Raw genomic sequence first — 21,557 nt, 5'->3', positions numbered from 1 at the left:
TTTTCCTTTTTTGTTATTAAAATTATAATTCAATTGATTATCTAATTGTTATAACTAAACATATTAAATTAAAGAAGATTATAGGAGGAACACATTGAAGTAAAAGAAAATAAAATCATTTTTAATCTAATTACTAATCAACACAATCTTATTAAAAAAAGAAAATTTAAATGAAAGAGGTTAAATGAGTAAAATTTCTTTGAAACACTTTAACGTTTACTAAAATGTAGAGTATATATTTGCTATATTCTTATTTTCAATGTAAATAAGCTAAGTGAATGGCTATTGGAGGAATAAATTCATTTGAGCATATTTAGATGAATGCCACATCTTATCCACATAGTACATCGTTGCAACTCAATCATTCTAGTCTGGGACTAAAACTTTGGTATGAAATGCTAGTTCAAATTTTGCCCTAAGTCTGTGGTTGCTTTATCTTCTTTTTCTTCATCTCTTTCATCTATCCATTTTCAATTTACCACTGACACTATGAGTTGACACTCTTGCACGATACTAAAATCGTACTATTCCATTCAAAAACTAAAACTTTGACATGACTTTCAAACCTCAAGAACTATCATTATCATTAGTTGTGTAGGCCAAAATTTGTCAATAGCGCAGGAAGCATGGTGCCATCAAATGGAAGCCAATAGAGTCCTAATTAAAGAATATTCAAGAGTTCATACTAGATGTTGAGAGCGGGTTAACTTTGGTAAAAAGGTAGGAATGAAAAGATGGAAGTGAAACAAAATGTACAAGCCCTATGTGTAATTTTGTGAGTCTTTCCCTCTCCCTTCCCCCTCTTAACTTCCACCCAAGTAAACCTAGCCTTAGAGAGAATTCTACAAATATTATTTTGCGATCCAACTGGTGTGACATCTAATTGGGATGATTCTAACACGATCTATTGAATGTTGAACCAACAAGCTTCGTGATTAAATTCTCTAAAGCTCAAAATGAATTCATTTAACAATATTCATTAAAAAATTTAAATCTAGCTTCTAAAAAAATGCTAGGTAATTGATACAACATCGAATACAGTTATCAAGCCCATTAGAAGGAAAAAGCATGTAACCACATTCCTACATTTCAAGCCTACACCACTTATGGTATTAAGTATTGAGTTGTGTCGATCGGCATAGGCGAAATTTATTGTCCGCTCACTGACCAGCATGACACTAAATTCAGTGGAGACTAGGAGAGAAGGGAGGAGAGGGAAGAATGATAGGAAGATTACTAGATGGAATATCGATAGTTAAGTGTTGATGGATGGGTTACAGTGGGCTGCAATGGATGAGTGGCAGGAGGTGTTGTGTTTACTATAGAGAAATGAGGGAGAGAAGGGAGGAGAAGAGGAGGATTAGAGGGGTAACAAGTGGGTGGCGATGTCAGCAACGACGACTACATGTGGGCAAGAGTTGCTTTGCGATAGTTATGAGAAGAATAAGAAAAAATCACATGGAGAGAGAAAAGGAATTAAATAATAATTCTTAGTCTTTTAAAAATAGTACCAATCTAATTAAATATGATTCAATAGTTGAACCACTCTATTTTATATAAAATTTGGTGCAGCTTTAAATTAGCCAAAATATATTTAAATTGAGCTTGGTTTCAACCCATTTATCCTAATCACACCATGTCTTCTTGATAGGTTCCACTTAACCCTAATTTGACTTTAACTCGACCTTAAAATTTAAAATATTATTTTAATTTTTCTTAATTAGAACCTATTTTTTTAAAACATATAAAATATAAAAATTTAAATAGTATAAAATTTAGTATTTAATATCGACAAAGATATTTTCTTGTATTTTGACTTTTATGACATCGAAAGATTATGTGAGCAAGCAATCAAAAAACTAAGGTTCAACAAGACTATGGTAAACTTTTTCTAAGTAAAATTATTCATATTATTATTAATAATTCAATTGCATAAGTATTAAAATCATCCGGCACGGTACAATATGGTATCAAAACCTAATTGTTCTAGTCAAATGTGGAAACTCTAGTACGACTCAAAATTTTATACCTTGACACCTCCATCTTTCTCAAATTTAAAGTTGTGGTATTGATGAAGGCTTGATCTACCAAATTTGAGAAGATGATTGGTATTTAGAAGCCAAAAAAGGAGATGATCTAGGATTTTTTAAAAATAAGTTGGGAGGAGGCCAGACAAGCTAGTATCCATTGATGGAAGTTGAGGAAGTGAGAATAGCTACTCAACCTTGAATTTATTGCTAGAGAAGATGAAGATGATTACTTAAGAAATTTGATTTTATGGATCAAATTGGAATGATGGCAATAAACATAGTTGGTGTTATCTAAATGTTGGACACCTCAATGTCGAGTGTAGGAAGATCCCTTGCCAATGACACAAGCTCTACTAAGATTTCAAATGGGCATCCAATTGGCTAAGATTTGTTGCATTCATTGCTTAAATATTATTCGATATTAGACGAAAATGGTGGATGCCAGACTAAATTAAAAGCAAATCTGGAAGAAGAGAAGTGGGAATAGAATAATTGTCATGATAGTAGGCCTCTTGTCAATTTTGTCAAACCTAATTTAAAAAATAAAATCAATTTTCTCCAATTGACCACAACCCTTTCAACAAATATCACTCTTAAAAGCAATTAAAACGGTTCATCATTTGCTACAAATCAATGTGTTATTTTTTTTTCAAAATAGTTTGGTCCATCAAGTTGCCAACCGACTTGTTTTTTTATTCCATCAAATAGGTAAGAGTTCTCAATCATTGGGTGGTAAATTATATTAGGATAAATACTAATGTGGTCTGCAACAATAAGTAAGTTTTTATCCCACTAAATGGAGTCGGTTATATGGATCCTCTTACGCCATTGGACTCATTCCTCCTATTATATCATCATCCATATTTAAATGAATTTTATCCTATTTTATTATTGTTAGCCAAGTCCTCTTTGATCTCTCTCTTGCTCAATTAATGTACGTATTTGTCATGATCTTATATTACCTAATTAGAATATTTATTGGTTGTCTAGGTATATGTTTATACCATCTTAAATATATTTCTCGAAGTTTTCCTTCAGTAGGTGCGACCATAACTTTCTCTCTAATATTCTCATTTTTTATCCTATTCATCTTATGTCCGCACATTTACCTTAACATTCTCATTTTATCTCTGTAATTTTCATTTTTTGCACTCGTGCTCATTTCATAGCCCAATATTCAATGCATATAACATAGAAGATTTAACCGCTGTTTTGTAAAATTTCTCTTTAAGATTTAAATGTATTTTATGAGCACAAAGAACAACTTGATGCCCTTTTTCATTTCAACTATCCTAGTTGTATAACATCTCTATTAACCTCTCCATTTTTTTGCAAAAAAGATCCTAGTTACTTAAAATTTTCAGTTACGAGTAACTTGTCATCTCCTTCTTAATCTTGCTGTGTCTACTGTTACTAAACTTATTCATTTATTTTGTTTTTACTCTACTATGCCTAAAATGCGAACTTTCAGCATTTTTCGATTCGAACTTAGCATTTATTCTTTCACGTGTCTCATTGATTAAAACAATATTATCCGCAAACAACATGCACTATGGTAATTTATCTTGGATGTGTTCAGTGAGATTATTAATAACTAATATAAAAAGATATGAACTTAGATATGATACTCGATATAACCTTATTTTTTTTAGGAAGTGCTTTGGTTAATGTCTGAAGTTTTCACTCTTGTCATTACATTCTTGTACATATTCTTAATTGTTTTAATATCTACTACGCTAACACCTTTCTTTTCTAAAATTGTATATAATTTCTCTTGAGTCTCTAGGCTAATGAATACCATATGTAAGTCTTGTTTCTTTTTTTGATATTAGTTGTTTGATAAGATGCATAACTTCTATTGTCGATTTTCAAGCATGAATTCAAGTTGATTTTAGTCACCTTGGTCCCCTTAATCTTTTTTCTATCATTCTTTCCTAAAGTTTTATGGTATGTTCATTAGCTTAAGGCCTCTATAATTCACACAATTTTGTAAGTCTCCTTTGTTTTATATATTGAGGACTAAAGTACTCACCCTCCATTGATAATATATTTTCTTTCTTTTTAATATCTGATTGAACGTTGCTTCCCTAGGTACTTCCATACCTTTTTAGAATATCATCTAGTTTAACTACTTTTTCATTTTTTAATTCCATTTAATGTAAATGTTACTTATGAAATTTGAATTCTTTGATAATAAATTTAAAATTCATATTCTTTTAACTTACTTAAATTTCTTAAGCTAATTTGGCCATCTAAATTTCATAAAAAGTTGATAAAAATATCTCTTTCGTCACTTCTTTATTTTTTTATTCTTCACTAGTACCCTATTTGATTCATCTTTAATGCATCTTATTTAGATAAGATCCTTTGTTTTTTCTTTTGCTTTAGCTATTATATAGATGTCTCTTTATCCTTTTTTTGTAACAAGTTTGAAAGTTTCATTCTATAGTGGACTCTATCCTTTACTATATTTAAATAAATTTTATCTTATTTTATTATGACTGGCCGAAGTTTTTTTAATCTTCTTCCTTGTTTGGTGTGTATATTTGTCATAATTTTACGTCGCCTAACTGGAGCATTTATTGGTTGTCTAAATATATATCTATGCTATCTTAAACGTGTCTCCTGCAGTTTTCTCTCAATAGATCCAATGCCGATTTTCTCTAATATTTTCATTTTTTATCTTGTCCATCGTCATATGTCCACACATCCACCTTAATATTCTTATCTTGACAACTTTTATTTACTGCTCATGTATTCAAGTCATAATTCAACATTTAGTTTCATATAACATAGCAGGTTTAACCGTTATTTTCTGGAACTTTCCAATAATTTTTATATGTATTTTATGATCACAAAGAACACTTGATGCTCTTTTCCATTTCAACCAACCTGCTTGTATTCTATTTAAGACGTCTTTATCAATCGCTCCATTATTTTGCTAAAATGATCCTAAATGTTGAAAGATTTCAGTTATAAACAATTTGTCATCTCCTATCTTAACAATTATCTCATTACGGTTAATATTAGTAAATTTAAATTTCATATATTCTGTCTTTACTCTATTAAGTCTAAAAACTTTCAGTTTTGGTGTTTTTTGCTAATATTCGAATCTCATATGCTAAAATAATATTATTTGCAAACAATATGTACTATGGTATCGTATCGTAGAAGTGTCCAATGAGTTCGCTCATGATTAGCGTTTAGAGTTGATCTTTGATGTAATTCTATCTTTATGAGAAATATTTTGATTAATCTACTCGGAGTCTTCATTCTTTTCATTACATTCTTATATATATCTTTAATTATTTCAATATACACATTAACATCTCTCTTTTCTAGAATTTTCCATATAATTTCTCTTGGGTCTCTATTATAAGTTTTTTCTAGATTGACGAATACCATGTGTAAGTTTTATTTTTGTTCCCAACACTTTTCAATTAGTTGCACGAGAAGATGTATAACTTCTATTATTGACCTTTCAGACATAATCCAAATTGATTTTCGATTATCGTGGTCTTCTTTCTTAGTTTTTTTTTATATTATTTCTCAAAGTTTTATGATATGATTCATTAGTTTAATACCTTTATAGTTTATACAATTTTGTATGTCTCTTTTATTCTTATATAAGACAACTATAGTACTTACCCTCCACTAATCACTGATCATATTTTTTTTAGTTTTCAATATCAAATTTAATAACTTTGTAAGCTATTCAAGATCTTGCTTCCCTAGGCACTTTCATACCTTTATCAGAGTCCAACTATTTATTCTTTTTGCTTCCTATTTAAAACTTATTCTACTTTTGAAGTTTGAATTCTATGATAAAAAATTAAATTTCTATACTATTTTGACCTATTTAAATTACTTAAGTTAAATTGGTCACATAAACCTTGATTAAAAAGTTGATGAAAGTACTTATTCCATCACTCTTTTATTTCCTCATCATTTAAAAGTATTCTATTGTATTCATCTTTAATATATTTTATTTGGATAAGATCTCTTATCTTCCTCTATCTTGCTTTAAATATTCTATAAATACCCCTTTCCTTTTCTATCATATTCAATTGTAGATATAAGCATTCAAAAATATCATTTTTGGCTTCATCATTACTTTCTTGCTCTCTTTCTTTGCTACTGTATACTTTTAAAGTTTTCATTATTGTTACAAGTGTATGATACCTTATAGGCTATTCGCTTTTCTTTCACGTTTTCATTTCACCACTAAGATTCTTTATTTGGAAGTGCATGTCCCTTTGACTCACTGAGTACATTCTTCACTACAATTTCAACTTAAATATTGTTTTATCTTATGTCGTATTCTAGTCGTCATGTATTTATTCTAATATTTGTACTCCTCTCTTCTTAATTATGTTTTCCATTCCATCCTTTAACTTCCACTACTTAATTCTAGAAGTTATACATATTTTTCTTCTATTGATACTATACATGAGGCGCATATCTAACGTTACTAATTTATGTTGGATAGTTAAGTTTTTATCAAGGATGACCTTACAATCTTTGTAAATCTTTTTATCCTTTTTTTATTTATAAAAAGTCAATTTATGATTTATTATTCTCACTTTTGAATATGATTAAGTGTTTTTTTTTGAAAAACGTATAAGTTAGTATAAGTTCATATGCTATCACAAAATTCAACATAGTTTTCTCTTCATTTCTTGTTCTAAATCCATAATCCTTATGCATCCTATCATATCCTCATTTTTCACTCCGACATGCCCATTTATATATCCTCCTATTAAAATTATTTCGATTGACGGAATATTTTGTAATATCTCATCTAGGTCGTTCTAAAACTTAGATTTGATATCTTCATCTAATTCTTGAGGTGTATATAAATGCTAATTATATTAATAGTTTCCTTGTCCATTATTATTTTGAGGTTATAATCTTATCCCTTTTCTAACTACTCCCACTTCATCTTTAGATAACTATCTACAATAATACTACTCTATTTCTTATTTTACTTCTTCCTGTGTATCATAATTTAAAATTCGAGTTCTCTGTCATATTTCTCCTCTCTCATATCCATTTTATTTCTTATACACATAAATTGTTAATTCTTTTCCTAATTATTTTATCTATTACCTTCATTGCTTTACCAATGAGTATTTTTATATTTCATATTTCAAATTTTAAACAATTAGTTTTTTGATAATGTTTGTTCTTATCCAACTTATGGTGTGAGAATTCTTGCATATTTAAAGTTCTCATGAAGATGTAGCGATCTTTACAGGACGATATAGTCAGACACTATAACACGTTCCTTTTGAGCTATCATTATCACAATAACTTGATGGATTTATTCTTTGAATATTTGCTCGAATTCAATGTAACTTGGCAACCTAACGCAATCCTCATCCTTTTTATTCGGACTTGGGACTGACATTAACGGGTTTAGGAACATTAAATGGTAAGTAAATAAAAAGTCAATGAATAAAAGGGGAAAGTAACCAATAAGGAAGCAAGAAAAGGAAAAGGGGAAAAGAAATTAGTAGAAAAGAAAATAAAATGAAAGGGGAAAGTAATTAATCAACAGGAAAGAAAGAAAAAAAAATATAAGAAAAAAGGGAAAGAAATTAATTGGAAAGGAAAGAAAAAACAAAGAAATAAAGGAAAAAAGGGAAAAAATTTTGGAAAGGAAAGAAATTAGTAGGAAAGAAAATTAAAGGAATGAGATTAGAGCATAATAAAAAAATAGGGAAAGTGGAGGAAAAAAATGTAGCTGTGGCCTGGCCATGGGCTCGTAGTGGCCTTGCGGAGGCTGTGCAACCAAACGAGGCCACTGTGAGAGGCCTCATGACCTTGCTTGGCCATCGCGAGGCTGCTGCGAGCTTGAGGCATCCTTGTGGCCATCCACGCGCTGTTAGATTTTTAACGAGAAGAATCGTGAACCATTACTCCCCAACCTCATATGCCGTCGGTAAACTCTTCTTTTTTATTTTTTTGGTTTTATTGGCTTGATGTTAAATCCGACGCCTTATTGGTTAGCAGACAGGACGATAAATTTCGCCTGTGCCGACCTGCATGACATGGAACTTTAAACATTGACATATTTTATTTATTTTATTTTTTCTTGTGTTACATAACTTAAAACCTGTGTTCTCTACATTTTTACCTTCTCACTTACTCATTTAATCACTTGTAAATAAAAAATATTAATTTTTTTTAATCATCATATTTACTACCTTCATTGCTTTACCAATAAGCGTTCCAACGTTACATGTTTCAAATTTAAGACAATGGTATTCTTATAATGTACGCTGTTATATAATTTAGAGTGTGAGAACTCTTGTATATTTAATATTACATTAAGTTCTCATAGAGATATTACGGTCTTTGTTAAGACGTTACAGTTGGATTCTATAACGCGTTCCTTCCGGGGAGCAACTTAACATTAGCGCAATAGTTTGATGAATTGATACATAATATTTGCCTATGTTAATGCTGACTGACAACCTAACTCAACCCTCTTTTATCCGAGTTTTAGTTCATTATGATAAAGTTTATTCACCATGGGTGGAGTTACTAATGTGGTCTAAAATTTAAATTCAAAAATAATAAATTTTTTGCTCCTAAAATTTTTAATGTTCCAATTTATTATCTGAAGTCATCATGTGCATATCAATTTTGGCATAGATAACCCTAAAATGGCATTTCCATCTTGAATCAACATGAAAAACCTTAGTTGCTTCTCATTAACCCACATATTAATGAACTTATTGAGCATCACCACTCTTAATCCTTGCTCTAATAGTATAGATCATGCAATGTTAGGCATAAGGACAGGGGAGGTTAGCCAAAAGAAGCTGTGGTTGGTTGTCCATGTTTTGCTGGAGATGGCTTTCACATGTGGTTGAAGATCTAATGCCCTCATATTCTTATTGTAATGAGTCAAGGCACTTTACTTCCATGTGTGTCTAAATTCCATTGACGGATGCAGGATGATCTTGTTTAGAATAATTTTTTCCTTGTTTATCACACGAGACACTTGAGATTTTTTTATTGAGATTGGGACAATGTTACAAGTTTGGGACTATCAGAGGCCAAATTGATACACATTTGTGGAATAGTGACTAACTGATTTGATGCACATAAAAAGTTCAGTAGTTAAATTGAGATTTTTTTTTCATAAAACTTCAAGGACCAACACTGAATTTGTCCATCATATTATTGGAGCTAAGGTATGCTAACCCCGTGGTTATTAAATATTTGTTACATGCAACATATATGTGGGAAATGGGAAAACACTTATATTTGTACAAAGTTGATTGCAACAATATTGTTACTTAACTACGTTTCAATTTAATCATAGTTTGAAATCTTGTACCATGTCGGACGGAACGGTTGAAATGAATCGTTACGGTAAATTACCAAAATTTGATACCACTTGGCATAAACAATGTCTCCTTCGTATGCTTGATTTCCTTTCTCCTCTAACATCTAATCCGTCATTGGCACCATGTATCGGAATGTACAATATACCAAAATAGTATCATTCCAGTTAAAGACCTAAACTCGAGATCTAAACTCGAGATTTTAGATTTTAATGTTTATGGATTTTCTTGAGCATGAGATTTTACGACCGAGTCATTAGCTATTGTCGTGCTATCAAGGGTCAATATGCACAAGCGATGAGTTCTCTCGGTGTGCATAACATACTACTTCATTGATAGATCCATATGGAAATATTTAAAGCAACGCCGATAAATAATATTACATTCCAAAACTCACATGATTTTATGAAACATCCATTTTCTTAGAACTTTAATAGTTTAAATGCTTAATGAAAAATTCAAAAATTAGTATGTTCCTGAATGTGTCACTTGCATCTAGCAAAATTTTCAGTCAATTATAGAATGCTGGTAATTTAGTAAAATCCAAAATCATAGGAAATCCAAACATCCATTAGTGACTTTTATAATATCTCAAAACACACCTGTAATAAAGCTCAATAAATCCAGTACATAGTCCTCAAATCCCAATCTCACAAATACTCTTCATGATACTTTATTGTCTCTTGCAATTTATTAAAGCCAAGATTAATATCCAACTCACAATTGTACTACAAAAAGGTAATCATACGTATTAACTAATTCCCACTTGACAGAGATTTCTGAGATCAACATTTTGAATCAATGGTCTTGTTCCAAGGTATATGGTATTTGCATTATCAAATGCCCTATGTATGGTGCTCCAATAAATAATTCCACAAATAAAATGTTATCAAAATTCATGTTGAATTAGATGTCATAGAGAGATACAATTGTGAGCATTTCTGAATGAAGTAGAGCACTCTAACCGAAATTTAATTTTCAATAAGTAAATAGAAGATCTGATAAATTGTTGTAAACAACAACTTATATTAATAGCATGTTTATATATGAAATACCCTTCTACCATCATACTTTTTCTTTATGTTTTAGAGACATTTCTAGCAACACTTTGAGTGGAATCATTCCTCTATCTCTTGACAACCTCACAAAACTAACATCATTGTAAGTGACTTCATATATTCAAATGAGACTGTGTTTATATGATTATTGGAAACTGACTTTTACAATTTTTTGAAGCAATGTATCCATGAACTTTTTGACTGGAAGAATACCATCTAAAGCTGTACTCCTCAAGTTCAACGAAACATGGTAAGTAGTATATGCTGCATTATGATGCATAGCATTGCCATCATTGTCAGTTCTAACCAAATTTGGTACTGATGACTTCATCTATGCTATTTTTTAATGCAAAAAACATTATTATACAAGTAGGAAGTGTGAATTGGTGTAGGATTTCATTTTTTTTTTAATTTTAAGCACTTAAGTTAGTTGGTGGATGTGTCTACATATTTAAAAATCTCTTGTAAACCATACTGGATCTTAACCATGTCTTTTATAGCATTAAAGTTGTTATTAATAACTTTCACAGTCGAAGTCAAAAGGTTAAAAGCTCTGTACTTGGATGCTTCATATGCCGCCTCCATAGTTGTGTTAGATAGTGACATATTCCAAGATTGGCACTTCAAGTTGAAACGTAACACCTCATTTATAAATGTTTTAGAAATAATTTTTTAGGAAACTTGGAACTATATCCATGTCAGATACTCATTCTTGAGATTGAGTGCATAATTTAAAAGATTTGTTATTCAGAATTGGGTACAAATATTCGCATGTCTGATTGTTTCTACAGATCCCTACATGTGATCAATAACTCAGAATGTTGGTGTTAGAAGTGTTGGTGCCAAATAATAGCATTAGGGGGTATGAAGAGCCCAAGTATTAGATTTTAGAAATATATGCAAGTTGTATGTTGTGGGTGGTGGGATTCCATAGATGTGGTATGTACATGTTGTGGGTGTACAAGTGGTCATTATTAAGAAGTTATCTGTCATTGTTACATGGATAAGTTATAAACATTATTTTTTGTCTGATCTTATAGATTAATTTGACACAACCAATATTATGTTTTTTAGATTGCCTTATGCTAATACCGGTACTAATTCTGAGAGCTATAGTTGATAATAGATGTTGAAAATCTAAGGAAGCTATCTTCTCAAGTCGATGATATTCTTCTAATGAAGTGGTGGATATGCAAAGGTGAATAGGGTTTGGGAAAGTGTTATGGTTTTAAGAGATGATGGCAAAGACTACAAGAAATATGGTTTAATCTCAATGTATGCGATAGTGGTTGGGATATAAGAACAAAGAAATATAGCTAACTGATCCAGCGCTCAGCTTGTCATGTGTAGGGCTAAGAATATAAGCATAAACAATTAAAGATTCTCAATGTTAAAGAGAAGGTAATTTGTTGAGAATAAAGATACATCTTGCTATCACTTTCATTTGTGCATTTTTTTAAGGAAAGAATTTTACCATCAAGTATAAAAAGGGACAAAATTAAGTGATACTATGAGGTGCGAATTTTATTCTCTCTGATATTATTTAGAATGTGTACACATGAAGCATCATCATACTATTCCCAAGTAGATGATTCTTACATTTTGCTAAGAACATACATGGTCTAGTATGTAGTATAGATACATGGTTTGGTATGTATTAATGCATGGGGAGATAAATTTAGATGAATTTTACTCATTTAATCCTCTACTTTGATAAGGATAACATCAATTAATAATTGAATTAGAATAATTTTACTCATTCTTACTTCAATATTTGATGAGATAAATTTAGATTTTCAATTTTTAATAACACTATATCAGTTTGTAATTAAATAAAAAATGATTCTTATTTTTATTTTAATATGTTTTGAGATGAATTAAATTTTAATCCAATTTCATTACATTTAACTTTGTTACTTATAAAATGGAAATTAGCTAATCAATTAAATTGAATTAGAAATTTAGAGAAATAATCTACAAAAAATAACAAAAATTATTTGAATTTATCTTAACGTGTGATGGTGTGCTGAGTATTGACACAACACGATGGCCATCAGTATGGTTGCACATGCAACGAAGGAGCTCTGATCAATGATGGATTTAGTAATTTATTTGAACAATAAATTTCAACTGCATTGTTGATACGATACAAGCTTTCAAACCTTTGAAAAATATAATTTGGATAATTTCTGAGAGCTTAATAAATATAGTTAGTGATCATCGATATCTAATACAAATAATATCTAAATTTCGAATAGTTACAAATAAGAAAAATATATGATCATTGTACAAGTTCAAAAGTTCGTTTTAAAATAATTACAATTGAATTCTAATCATCAAATTCGTTACTCTCTGTTTGTATCAAGTTGCAATTGATTTATCGGGCTGATTCAGATTTTGAACATTTTACATGTAAATCTCCCACTATGTACGATCCAAGTGTCAATCTTTCTTCTTATGAAAAATAAAATTTTACTAGTCTTTTAAATTTATTGAACTTTTTCAATCAAGATGTCTTCCATTGTTTCTTTTTGTTGATTCTTTAAGTTTGCATTAGCATTTACTTAGGTATTAAATAAGGTTACCTATTTAAAATAAGTTAGAACTAATAACTAGGTCCAACTTCACTTAAGCTAGCTAATTGGACATTAGAGTAACATGCAATCACATTTGTATTGATGATACCAGGGTTTAAAATCTCGTGCCAAGCCGGTCGAAACGGGCGAAACTTTTCGTTCCGCCCGCCGACCGGCATCGGCACGGCCCGGCACCAGCCCATCCCAGCTGCCAGAGTCGCGCGACTCCGGCGACCGCGCCGGAGTGGTCGTGCGACCCCGGCGGCGGCGCCGGAGGGGTCGCGAGAACACACGGCCGCGTCCGGAGGGTCGCGATCTCGCCCGCGCGTGCCGAGATCGGGGAAAAGTTGGGGCCGGCGACGCCGCCGGAGGCTCCGCCCGGGGCCGGCGACGCCGACGGAGGCGCCGCCCGGGGCCGGCGATGCCGCCGGGGCCCTGCGACACTCCGCGCAGCCGCCCGCACCGCGTCGTGATCATTTTTCCTTTTTTTTTTTAACTTAGGTATTAATTGGATTTTAATAATCAATTCCTAGCTATAGTTCAAAATTATAATTTGAGATAATTTAAATAGGCTTTATTAAATCCTATAAAATTATCAAAAAATTTATTTTTTATTTTTAAATATTTATATTAACTTTTAAATTTTAATTAATATATTTTATATTTTAAAAATACCGAAACTATACCGGCACGGTACGATACGGTACCGAAACTGTATCGTTCCGGTCCGGGACCGAAACTTCGGCACGGCTCGATATTTTAAACCTTGGATGATACACGACACTGACTTAAGTTATGTGGTGAACTGTATTAATTATTTTTTAAAGATGTTCCTAATTGCACAGGACTCAGGTCAAAATGGACAAAATTCACTGGAAAATTAAAGTAGGAAAATTATTAGAGCAAGTGACATGTATGGAAGAAGAAACTAAACTACATTGATTCACTGATCAAAACTAGGATTATCCCTAGTTCTTGGGTTTTCCTTTTGGAATGACTAATCTGTACATCTTGTTTTTGTTTATGTAGCTTATATCTTGACCCTCACAATGCAACACTCTCAGGGTGAAAGGGATCTCTGAAGTTTCTCGGATGACTCTTTGTGAAGGACAATGAAACACACAAACTGTTCAATTTGTGGCTCAAGAGCTCTATAAATTATTTAATTATAATTCTTTATTGGGGGCTGGCAATTCTACTTGGAAATGTGCAGCCTAATGCATTTGTAGGCAACCTCTCTAATTTGGATTTGGCAAAATTAATTGCTAAGATTGGTTGCAATTTAAGTACAAAACATTTGGAAAACTAATTCCATTATTCTTGAACAACAGATACTACTTTCAGAATATGATGAAGCTTAGAAATTAATCTCACATTAGTTTGGGAGAACAAATGACTGAACTCATTCATATCAGCAAGGAGGATTAGTTTGACAATGCTTGGGTTGTATGTTTGGGGTTTAATAGATTCTTGAACTACATCTTTATCTGCATCTTTCTTGTTGTCTGTGCTTCTAGTGAGTTATAGGAAAATAACTTACAGAATATTTTATGATTAGTCTCAATAGCAAAGAGTGAATGAGATTGTAATACTATGTTTAACAAGTTAAACAAATTTTTTAGTTTCTTCAGTGATATATTGTACAGCACCATTAGTACTTTACTTGCTCAGGAGTCTAGTACAGGGTGGTATATGAGATTCAATTGCTTCCCATATAGATTAGAAGGGGAAATATGGAAATTAGCTTATTAACAATGATGGCTACTCTTGCAAAAAACATGCTTTATCTTTCTGATATCAATGGTATTCTGCAGCTTTGTTGGAAACCGTGGTTTGTGTGGTAAGCAAATTGATATTAACTGCAAGGATGAGATTCCATCGCCCTCAGGAAATTCTCAACTTATCTATTCAGGTAGCTTAAAAACACATAGCTATCTATGACTTTCTTTTGTGTTTAAATTTATTAGTAATTTGAAGTACAGCTTGAGGTTATTATCAAAAGCAATCTGTCATTTCTGTATATATCTCAACTTTGAGAGTGAAATTAGTTGCTCCACAATAGATTGATGATTGTTGTGGCTGTTGGGGGCATGAAATTTATTATGGAGCCTAAACATATTGGCAATCTAATTGATCAAAGATCATCATCTAGACTCCAATAATTACCATTTGGATGTACCTTTTTGCATAGTATACTAAAAATGTCTTGAACAATAGTTTTAAGAATAAATCCCATGCAGCTGTGGAACCAGGCTGTAGGATGCATCAAATCTATTGTGGAGCCTGAACTTATTGCCAATCTAATTTGCCGAAGATCATCTAGACTTGAATATTTCCCTTGGTTTCTGGATGTTAGCATGTTGCATATACACAAAATATTTTGAGAAATGGTTTCCATAATACATCTTTGCAGAAATGGAGCCAACAAAATTTCTTGCCTGGATAATACCCCTAAAATTTGTGATAATGCTCCTAGAACCTTGTTTGGTGGATCCTCTAGCACTCTCAATTTAAAATGTTTGATTCCTTGATTCCCTCCTTACCTCTCACCACTGGTTTTTTATCCTTCTGGTTCAATGAGGATTATCATAAAGAAATTGTGTCATGCCTTGCACAAGCCAGAGTCATCGAAAGGCAAACTTCATTCTCTGCACTTGAACTATAATAATGTTCGAGTGAAATACAATATATAAAAGTAATTAAACTAAGTTTCCTCTAAAAAGATACCACAAGTACCATGCAAAATAGAGGCCAAAAACTCCACAATGTGAACATAAAACCAAAGGATCACATATTTTTAAATGAATCCAAAGAGCATTAATATTCAAAATTGTTATCATTATCATTATTCCACAATTTTAAGCTCATTAATCTGTCTCACACTTTGGCTCTTTGATTGCTTTATGTAGTTTCAGTGTTTTTTCATATTTCCTCTTTTATACTCTTGAATTTTTCTAACTTTTTTTATCTAGAAATCAATATATATATTATATGACAAATAAAGGGTGAACAACTTACAATCCATTGAGTAAGAAATATTATATTTATTGTTCGTGCAAGCAGATCCTAAGTGATTGAGACTTATTATAGATTTTGATGTTTAATAAAGAATTTGTCAGGATTTGATATGTGTTTTGTACTGTGTAAAACTTGGAGCATATTCATAGAGACAACTTGGTATGGCCAAGGTTGATGATTATACAATGGCTTAAGGTTTAAAAAGATTGAAGAATGATGAAATGAGACATCTGTGGGACCACAAGACAAGAAGCATTGGTTGCAGCTATGGTGGAGGCAAACTATGTATGTGGAGTGTGAGGGATGACATATGGAGTGAGTCGAGGACTCAGATGCATCCGAGGGATGAAAAATTTGATGGGAGACATCCTTGTGGTGAAGGAGTTGTAAACTCTTAGAGTTGAGAATTGAGAGATTGTGTGTAGGGGGAAATAACTCTTAGTTTAGGTGAAAAGTCGATCGGTAGAATGGTTATAATTGATGATTGAGTTGAATAAAGAGTGTCTTTAGTCAATTCAAGTGCATGAGTCAATAAACACTGCTTCTGTTAGAGGTTGAATTTGGACCAAGATGATCTAGTTGTTCGTAACTGAGTTAACTGATTAGGGATAAGCCGCTAATACATGATAATAGTCAGATGACTTAACGATTGTAGTGTATCAATCGATTGATGATGGAATCCAGTCGATTGATTGATGTCAACACAACAATATAGTCAAATCCAATTGAAGATGATGAAGGCTTATACAAGGTAGCAATTGGATACATTTAGAGAAAATGTTCACAACATATCTTTGTAATCTTTAGAGCTTAATCGTAAACACTTCTCTCTCTCATTCTAAGCTCGATCATAACTCCTAGTGAAAGATTGTAGGAGGTTTATTCACTTCCAAAAGAAGTTCGAGAAGGAGAAAAGTTAGTGAGTTTTCGGGAGTGATTCACCAAAGGATGATAAGCCACGGAGTAGGAAAGAGTTCTAAACTATGTACATCAGTGCCTTAACATTGATTTTTCTTCTCCATTTTAATCTGCGTATTTTGTTTGAGTGTTGCCATTGCAAGAAAATTGCTATTCACACCCCCTCCTAATATACTAGTCATCCATACACATCGATTTCAACAATTGGTATCAGAGTTAGAAAACTTTTATTTGGACTAACCATCCGGAAAGCAACAAACAATGATTCGATTGAACATTCATCCGCCAAAGTTTGAGGGAAAAATCTCTGTGGAAACGTTAATCAAAGGTATTTTTTAAAACTAATTTCGATGTGATGCTAATTATGACACTAGATTAATTGAATTAGGGCATATGAGTCTGCACAAAAATTTTGGGAGAAGCTAATGGAACTACACGAAGGGACATCGAAGGCAAAGTTTGCAAAATGGGACCTCTTAAGAGCTCAAATTAATAGTTTCAAATGTAAAAATTGGAGAGCATTGCAAAACTGTGTGTAAGATTCAAGGAACTCGTCAACAAATTGATAAGTATCAGGGAAACCTTATAAAATTGGGACATGCTTCAGAGTGCCATAAATGTCTTTCCAAGAGCACCTAGTGGGTATCCACGATAGATTCATTATTTAAGAACCTTGAGGTCATGTAGTTTAGAAGATTTATTTTTTGCTATGGAATTATATAAGTGAAGGAGAGCTTTGGCGCGATGGTAAAGTTGTTGCCATGTGACCTGGAGGTCAACCACCTCTTACAAAGCAGGATAAAGTTGCGTATAATAGACCCTTCCCTAGGACTCCGCATTGGCGGGAGCATCGTGCACTAGATTGCCCTTTATGGGATTATATAAGTCAAGAAGATTAGTGGAATTAGAACATATGAGTCCATAAAAGAATTTTGGGAGAGGCTAGTGGAACTACACAAAGGGATAACGAAGGCGTAATTGTCAAAATGGGACCTCTTGGGAGCTTAAATTAATAGTCTCAATATGCAAAAAGGGGAGAGCGTGGTAAAACTTTATGTAAGATTCAAGGAGTTCATTAACAAATTGATAAGCATCAGGGAAACCATGTAAAACTGGAACATGTTTCAAAGTGTCATAAACGTCTTACCAATAACACCCTAATGGGTATCCACAATAGATTCATTCTATGGGAACTTGGAGGTCTCAAGTAGTTTAGAAGATTTATTTTCTGCTATAGAATTGTTATATTTGAGAGGTGTCTTAAGACAATCGTCTTACGGTTATACTATTTATTAAATAAATAGCAATTCAGTATTTGAGTGCATATTTTCTATGTGTTTGATTAGATTTTAAACTCATTTACCGAATGTCCATAATACAATTTATAACATGAGAGAATTTGTACAAATTACAACTTGTGAGCATCTATATGTGCAATTATGAATATTGAAATTATCCCTAGTCGAGGAATTGATGAGCATGAACATCATCAATTCTGTTGAGACTAGCATATTTTAAATTTCTTGGTTTACCAAGCAACCGATCTCACTGGCCGGAAACATTGGATGTTAAGAGTTAAACGCGGATGCTAGTTAAAGGTAACTAATTCATTGGAGTTACTTGTCGTGAGATTTCATATGGTTCGATACATATGTCAATGAAGATTTCAGTGCAGCTTAAGTGCGAGTTTCCTTTGACTTGTGGTATTCAAGTCACCTTGGTTATGAAGGTTTATACTTTGATATCTTAAATAAACATCTCCGAGGAAGTGTGGATCTGAGATGATTGGGTATAAGTCGAAGTGCCCGAAGGTGTTTGAATAACCCACAGAAGATTCATTGCTCCTTGAAAAAGAGATGTATACCCTACGGCTGCTTGTTAAGATTGTTGCTGAAAGTCTTTGGCCAAAACATCATATATCAAGAGTATGATATTCTTGGACACATGCATAAGTAACTTGAATCCACAGGATAAGAAAACAAGTTTGGGCTAGGTGTGACGGAGTCAACATAGTAGGGACTGACACATAAAGACCATATCCTGAACCAAGTGGGTATAAGACGGTGAAAGGAACAAGATACATTTTATTATAGCTGTTGAAGAGTTTAGAAATTGTTCTGGAAACAATCGTTGATTTTCCGATTAATTAGGGGTTATGATGTACTATTAGATGTCACTCATGATCGTTCCGTAATTAATGGTTAATTACGGGCGACCAATATAATCAGGAACCTATTGGGTCACACGCACTACAAGTTCTCCAAAGGACTTAAAACAAGTTTGAGAATTAAATTCCCAGATCGAGAGAAATAAAGTTTGGTTGGACTGTGTGGGGCTGCTGGGGTGGCGGATTCCATCTTTTACTGAAGAGAATGTCATTGAAAAAACTTGGATCATTGAACTTATCTAACCCAAACCATGTACAATTTAAAAAACCAGTTGCAAGCCTACTTCCCTATGTTGTTGCATTAGATTTTGCAATGCACCATTTAAAGAAAGTTCTAGTTATATTTACTTTTTGTTCATTCTTTATTCACGTTAAAGAAACAGTCTGTAAGCCATGTTTTTTCTGTGTATATTCATTTTGGCATAATTCTGTTTTGACTTTTAATATGTATGATCTTGGACCATATCATGCCTATTATAAGTAGTAATATATGATCCTGTGTCTTCACTTAGTTGGCTCGTGTGATATCTCCAGGATTAATTCTTTATTTTAAGCTACAGATTGTTTGGGACGTCGGAGTTTCTGATTGCAATTTTTTCTTTGGTTTAAGTTGTATTCGCTGTTCATTGTCACATGAGGAATTTGCAGGTGACATAAAGCGCACGAAGAATTCAGCTAAGCTTGTCACAAGTGCTGTAGCAACAGTAGGAGCTTTGTTGTTAGTGGCATTAATGTGTTTCTGGGGATGCTTCCTTTACAAGAAATTTGGTAAAGTTGATGTCAGTGGTCCAGCAATGGATATAAGTGGAGGTATCAGTATATGTTAAGTTGTTTCAATTAATGTTTTAACATTTACAGGTCGTTCATACTGGAGATAACTATAGGGTGCCTTCTTTCTCTCTGACTTAATCCTCTGTTTCAGGTGCATCAATAGTAATGTTTCATGGGGACTTACCCTACTCGTCCAAAGATATACTTAGAAGACTAGAAACCTTAAACGAGGGAAACATCATTGGTTCTGGGGGCTTTGGAACTGTTTACAAACTTGCTATGGATGATGGAAATGTTTTTGCTTTAAAAAGAATAATGAAGACAAATGAAGTGCTGGATCGGTTTTTTGATAGAGAACTCGAGATCTTAGGGAGTATTAAGCATCGGTATCTAGTCAATCTTCGAGGATATTGCAATTCTCCTTCATCTAAGTTGTTAATTTATGATTTCTTACCTGGTGGAAGCTTGGATGAAGTCTTACATGGTATGTTCTACCTCATTCTGGCTTTCTGAACCATTTGTCATCTATCTATATAATAACAGTTGAGATGTGCTTATTAAGATTTGAATTCTGGTATCACTACCAATATAGATCATTTTAATTTTACAAACTACTTCACTGAATATTTAACCTTTGTTCTATGTAATGGAACACAAACTAAATTATATGTGCATGTTGATTCTACGATACTTGTTCACTGTCTTTTGAGCATCTGATGCACCTAGGTAGAGAGATACTGACCTAGGGGGCATTTCTCCCTGTATGTATAAATAGGTCCCACCCTAAATTTAAAATACTAACGTGCAAATAAACCTAATACACCAATAACTACCTAATACCCTTGGCAGCTTCCTCAAGTTGGAGCATAAACACTATCTATGTCTAGCTTGCTTCTTGAAAACATAACAGTTGCACACCAGAAAAACAAGGTACAAGGAGTTAATGAAGCACAAAGCAAATTATCCTTGGTCTTAGATCAACAAAGCTTAGGAAATAAAAAAAAAAGGGCAGCCCGGTGCACGAAGCTCCCGCCATGCGGGGTCCGGGGAAAGGATACATTGTACGCAGCCTTACCTTGCCTTTGGCAAGAGGCTGTTTCCAGGATTTGAACCCGTGACCTCTAGGTCACATGGCAGCAACCTTACCGTTGCTGAAGGCTCCCCTTCAACAAAGCTTAGGAAATAATTTACGAAATATGCAAGTGATGATCCCTTCAATGTCAGACCAACTTGCACATCAAGGAGAGATGATAAAGAGATAAATGATGAAGCAGAATGAAAGTGAAGAGAAATAATGAGAATCATCTCTCGACTGGGCTTTGCCATGAAAAAACACATATTACAACATGAATGGACTAAAGGAAAAGGAAAAGGAAAACCCTCGAGGGTTTTAGAGAAAGATGGATAGTATAGTCAACCCTTTGCTGGATATAGCAAAATAAGTTAGATATTTACTTTATTTTGGTTATCACTGAAGATGAATAGGACAACTTGATCCTTTGTTGGGCATGACAGAATAAGAATAGGACATTTTCTCTGATTAAAGTTTTATTGGAAGTGAATAGAACAGCTCGACCTTTGCTTGAAATAGCAAACTGGAAACATGAGTTTTCTCTATTCAGATCTACACTATAGATGTACTAGAAGTCTAGAATGTGCTA

The 21,557-nt window shown here is 32.8% G+C and overlaps 1 protein-coding gene across 1 annotated transcript in view; it reads left to right on the top strand.

Annotated features, from left to right (window-relative positions):
• LOC141817688 (LRR receptor-like serine/threonine-protein kinase FEI 1) overlaps nt 1-20,380 on the top strand; it is a gene marked incomplete at its 3' end in the record, with an annotated part of 30,554 nt that extends 10,174 nt beyond the window's left edge. Inside the window, exons 7-11 of the mRNA XM_074705324.1 lie at nt 10,478-10,549; nt 10,625-10,696; nt 14,837-14,934; nt 19,774-19,935; nt 20,048-20,380. Of these exons, the coding sequence (XP_074561425.1) occupies nt 10,478-10,549; nt 10,625-10,696; nt 14,837-14,934; nt 19,774-19,935; nt 20,048-20,380 (737 nt within the window). The remainder of the gene's footprint in view (nt 1-10,477; nt 10,550-10,624; nt 10,697-14,836; nt 14,935-19,773; nt 19,936-20,047) is intronic.
• Nucleotides 20,381-21,557: the final 1,177 nt, after the last annotated feature.

Source organism: Curcuma longa, unplaced genomic scaffold (assembly GCF_044706935.1).
Source record: "Curcuma longa cultivar G26 ecotype Majalengka, Jawa Barat unplaced genomic scaffold, ITB_CL_G26_1.1 contig_21556, whole genome shotgun sequence".
Classification (NCBI taxonomy): domain Eukaryota; kingdom Viridiplantae; phylum Streptophyta; class Magnoliopsida; order Zingiberales; family Zingiberaceae; genus Curcuma; species Curcuma longa.
Note: the sequence above shows the minus strand (reverse complement) of the source record. Positions and strands in the feature narration are given on the sequence as shown.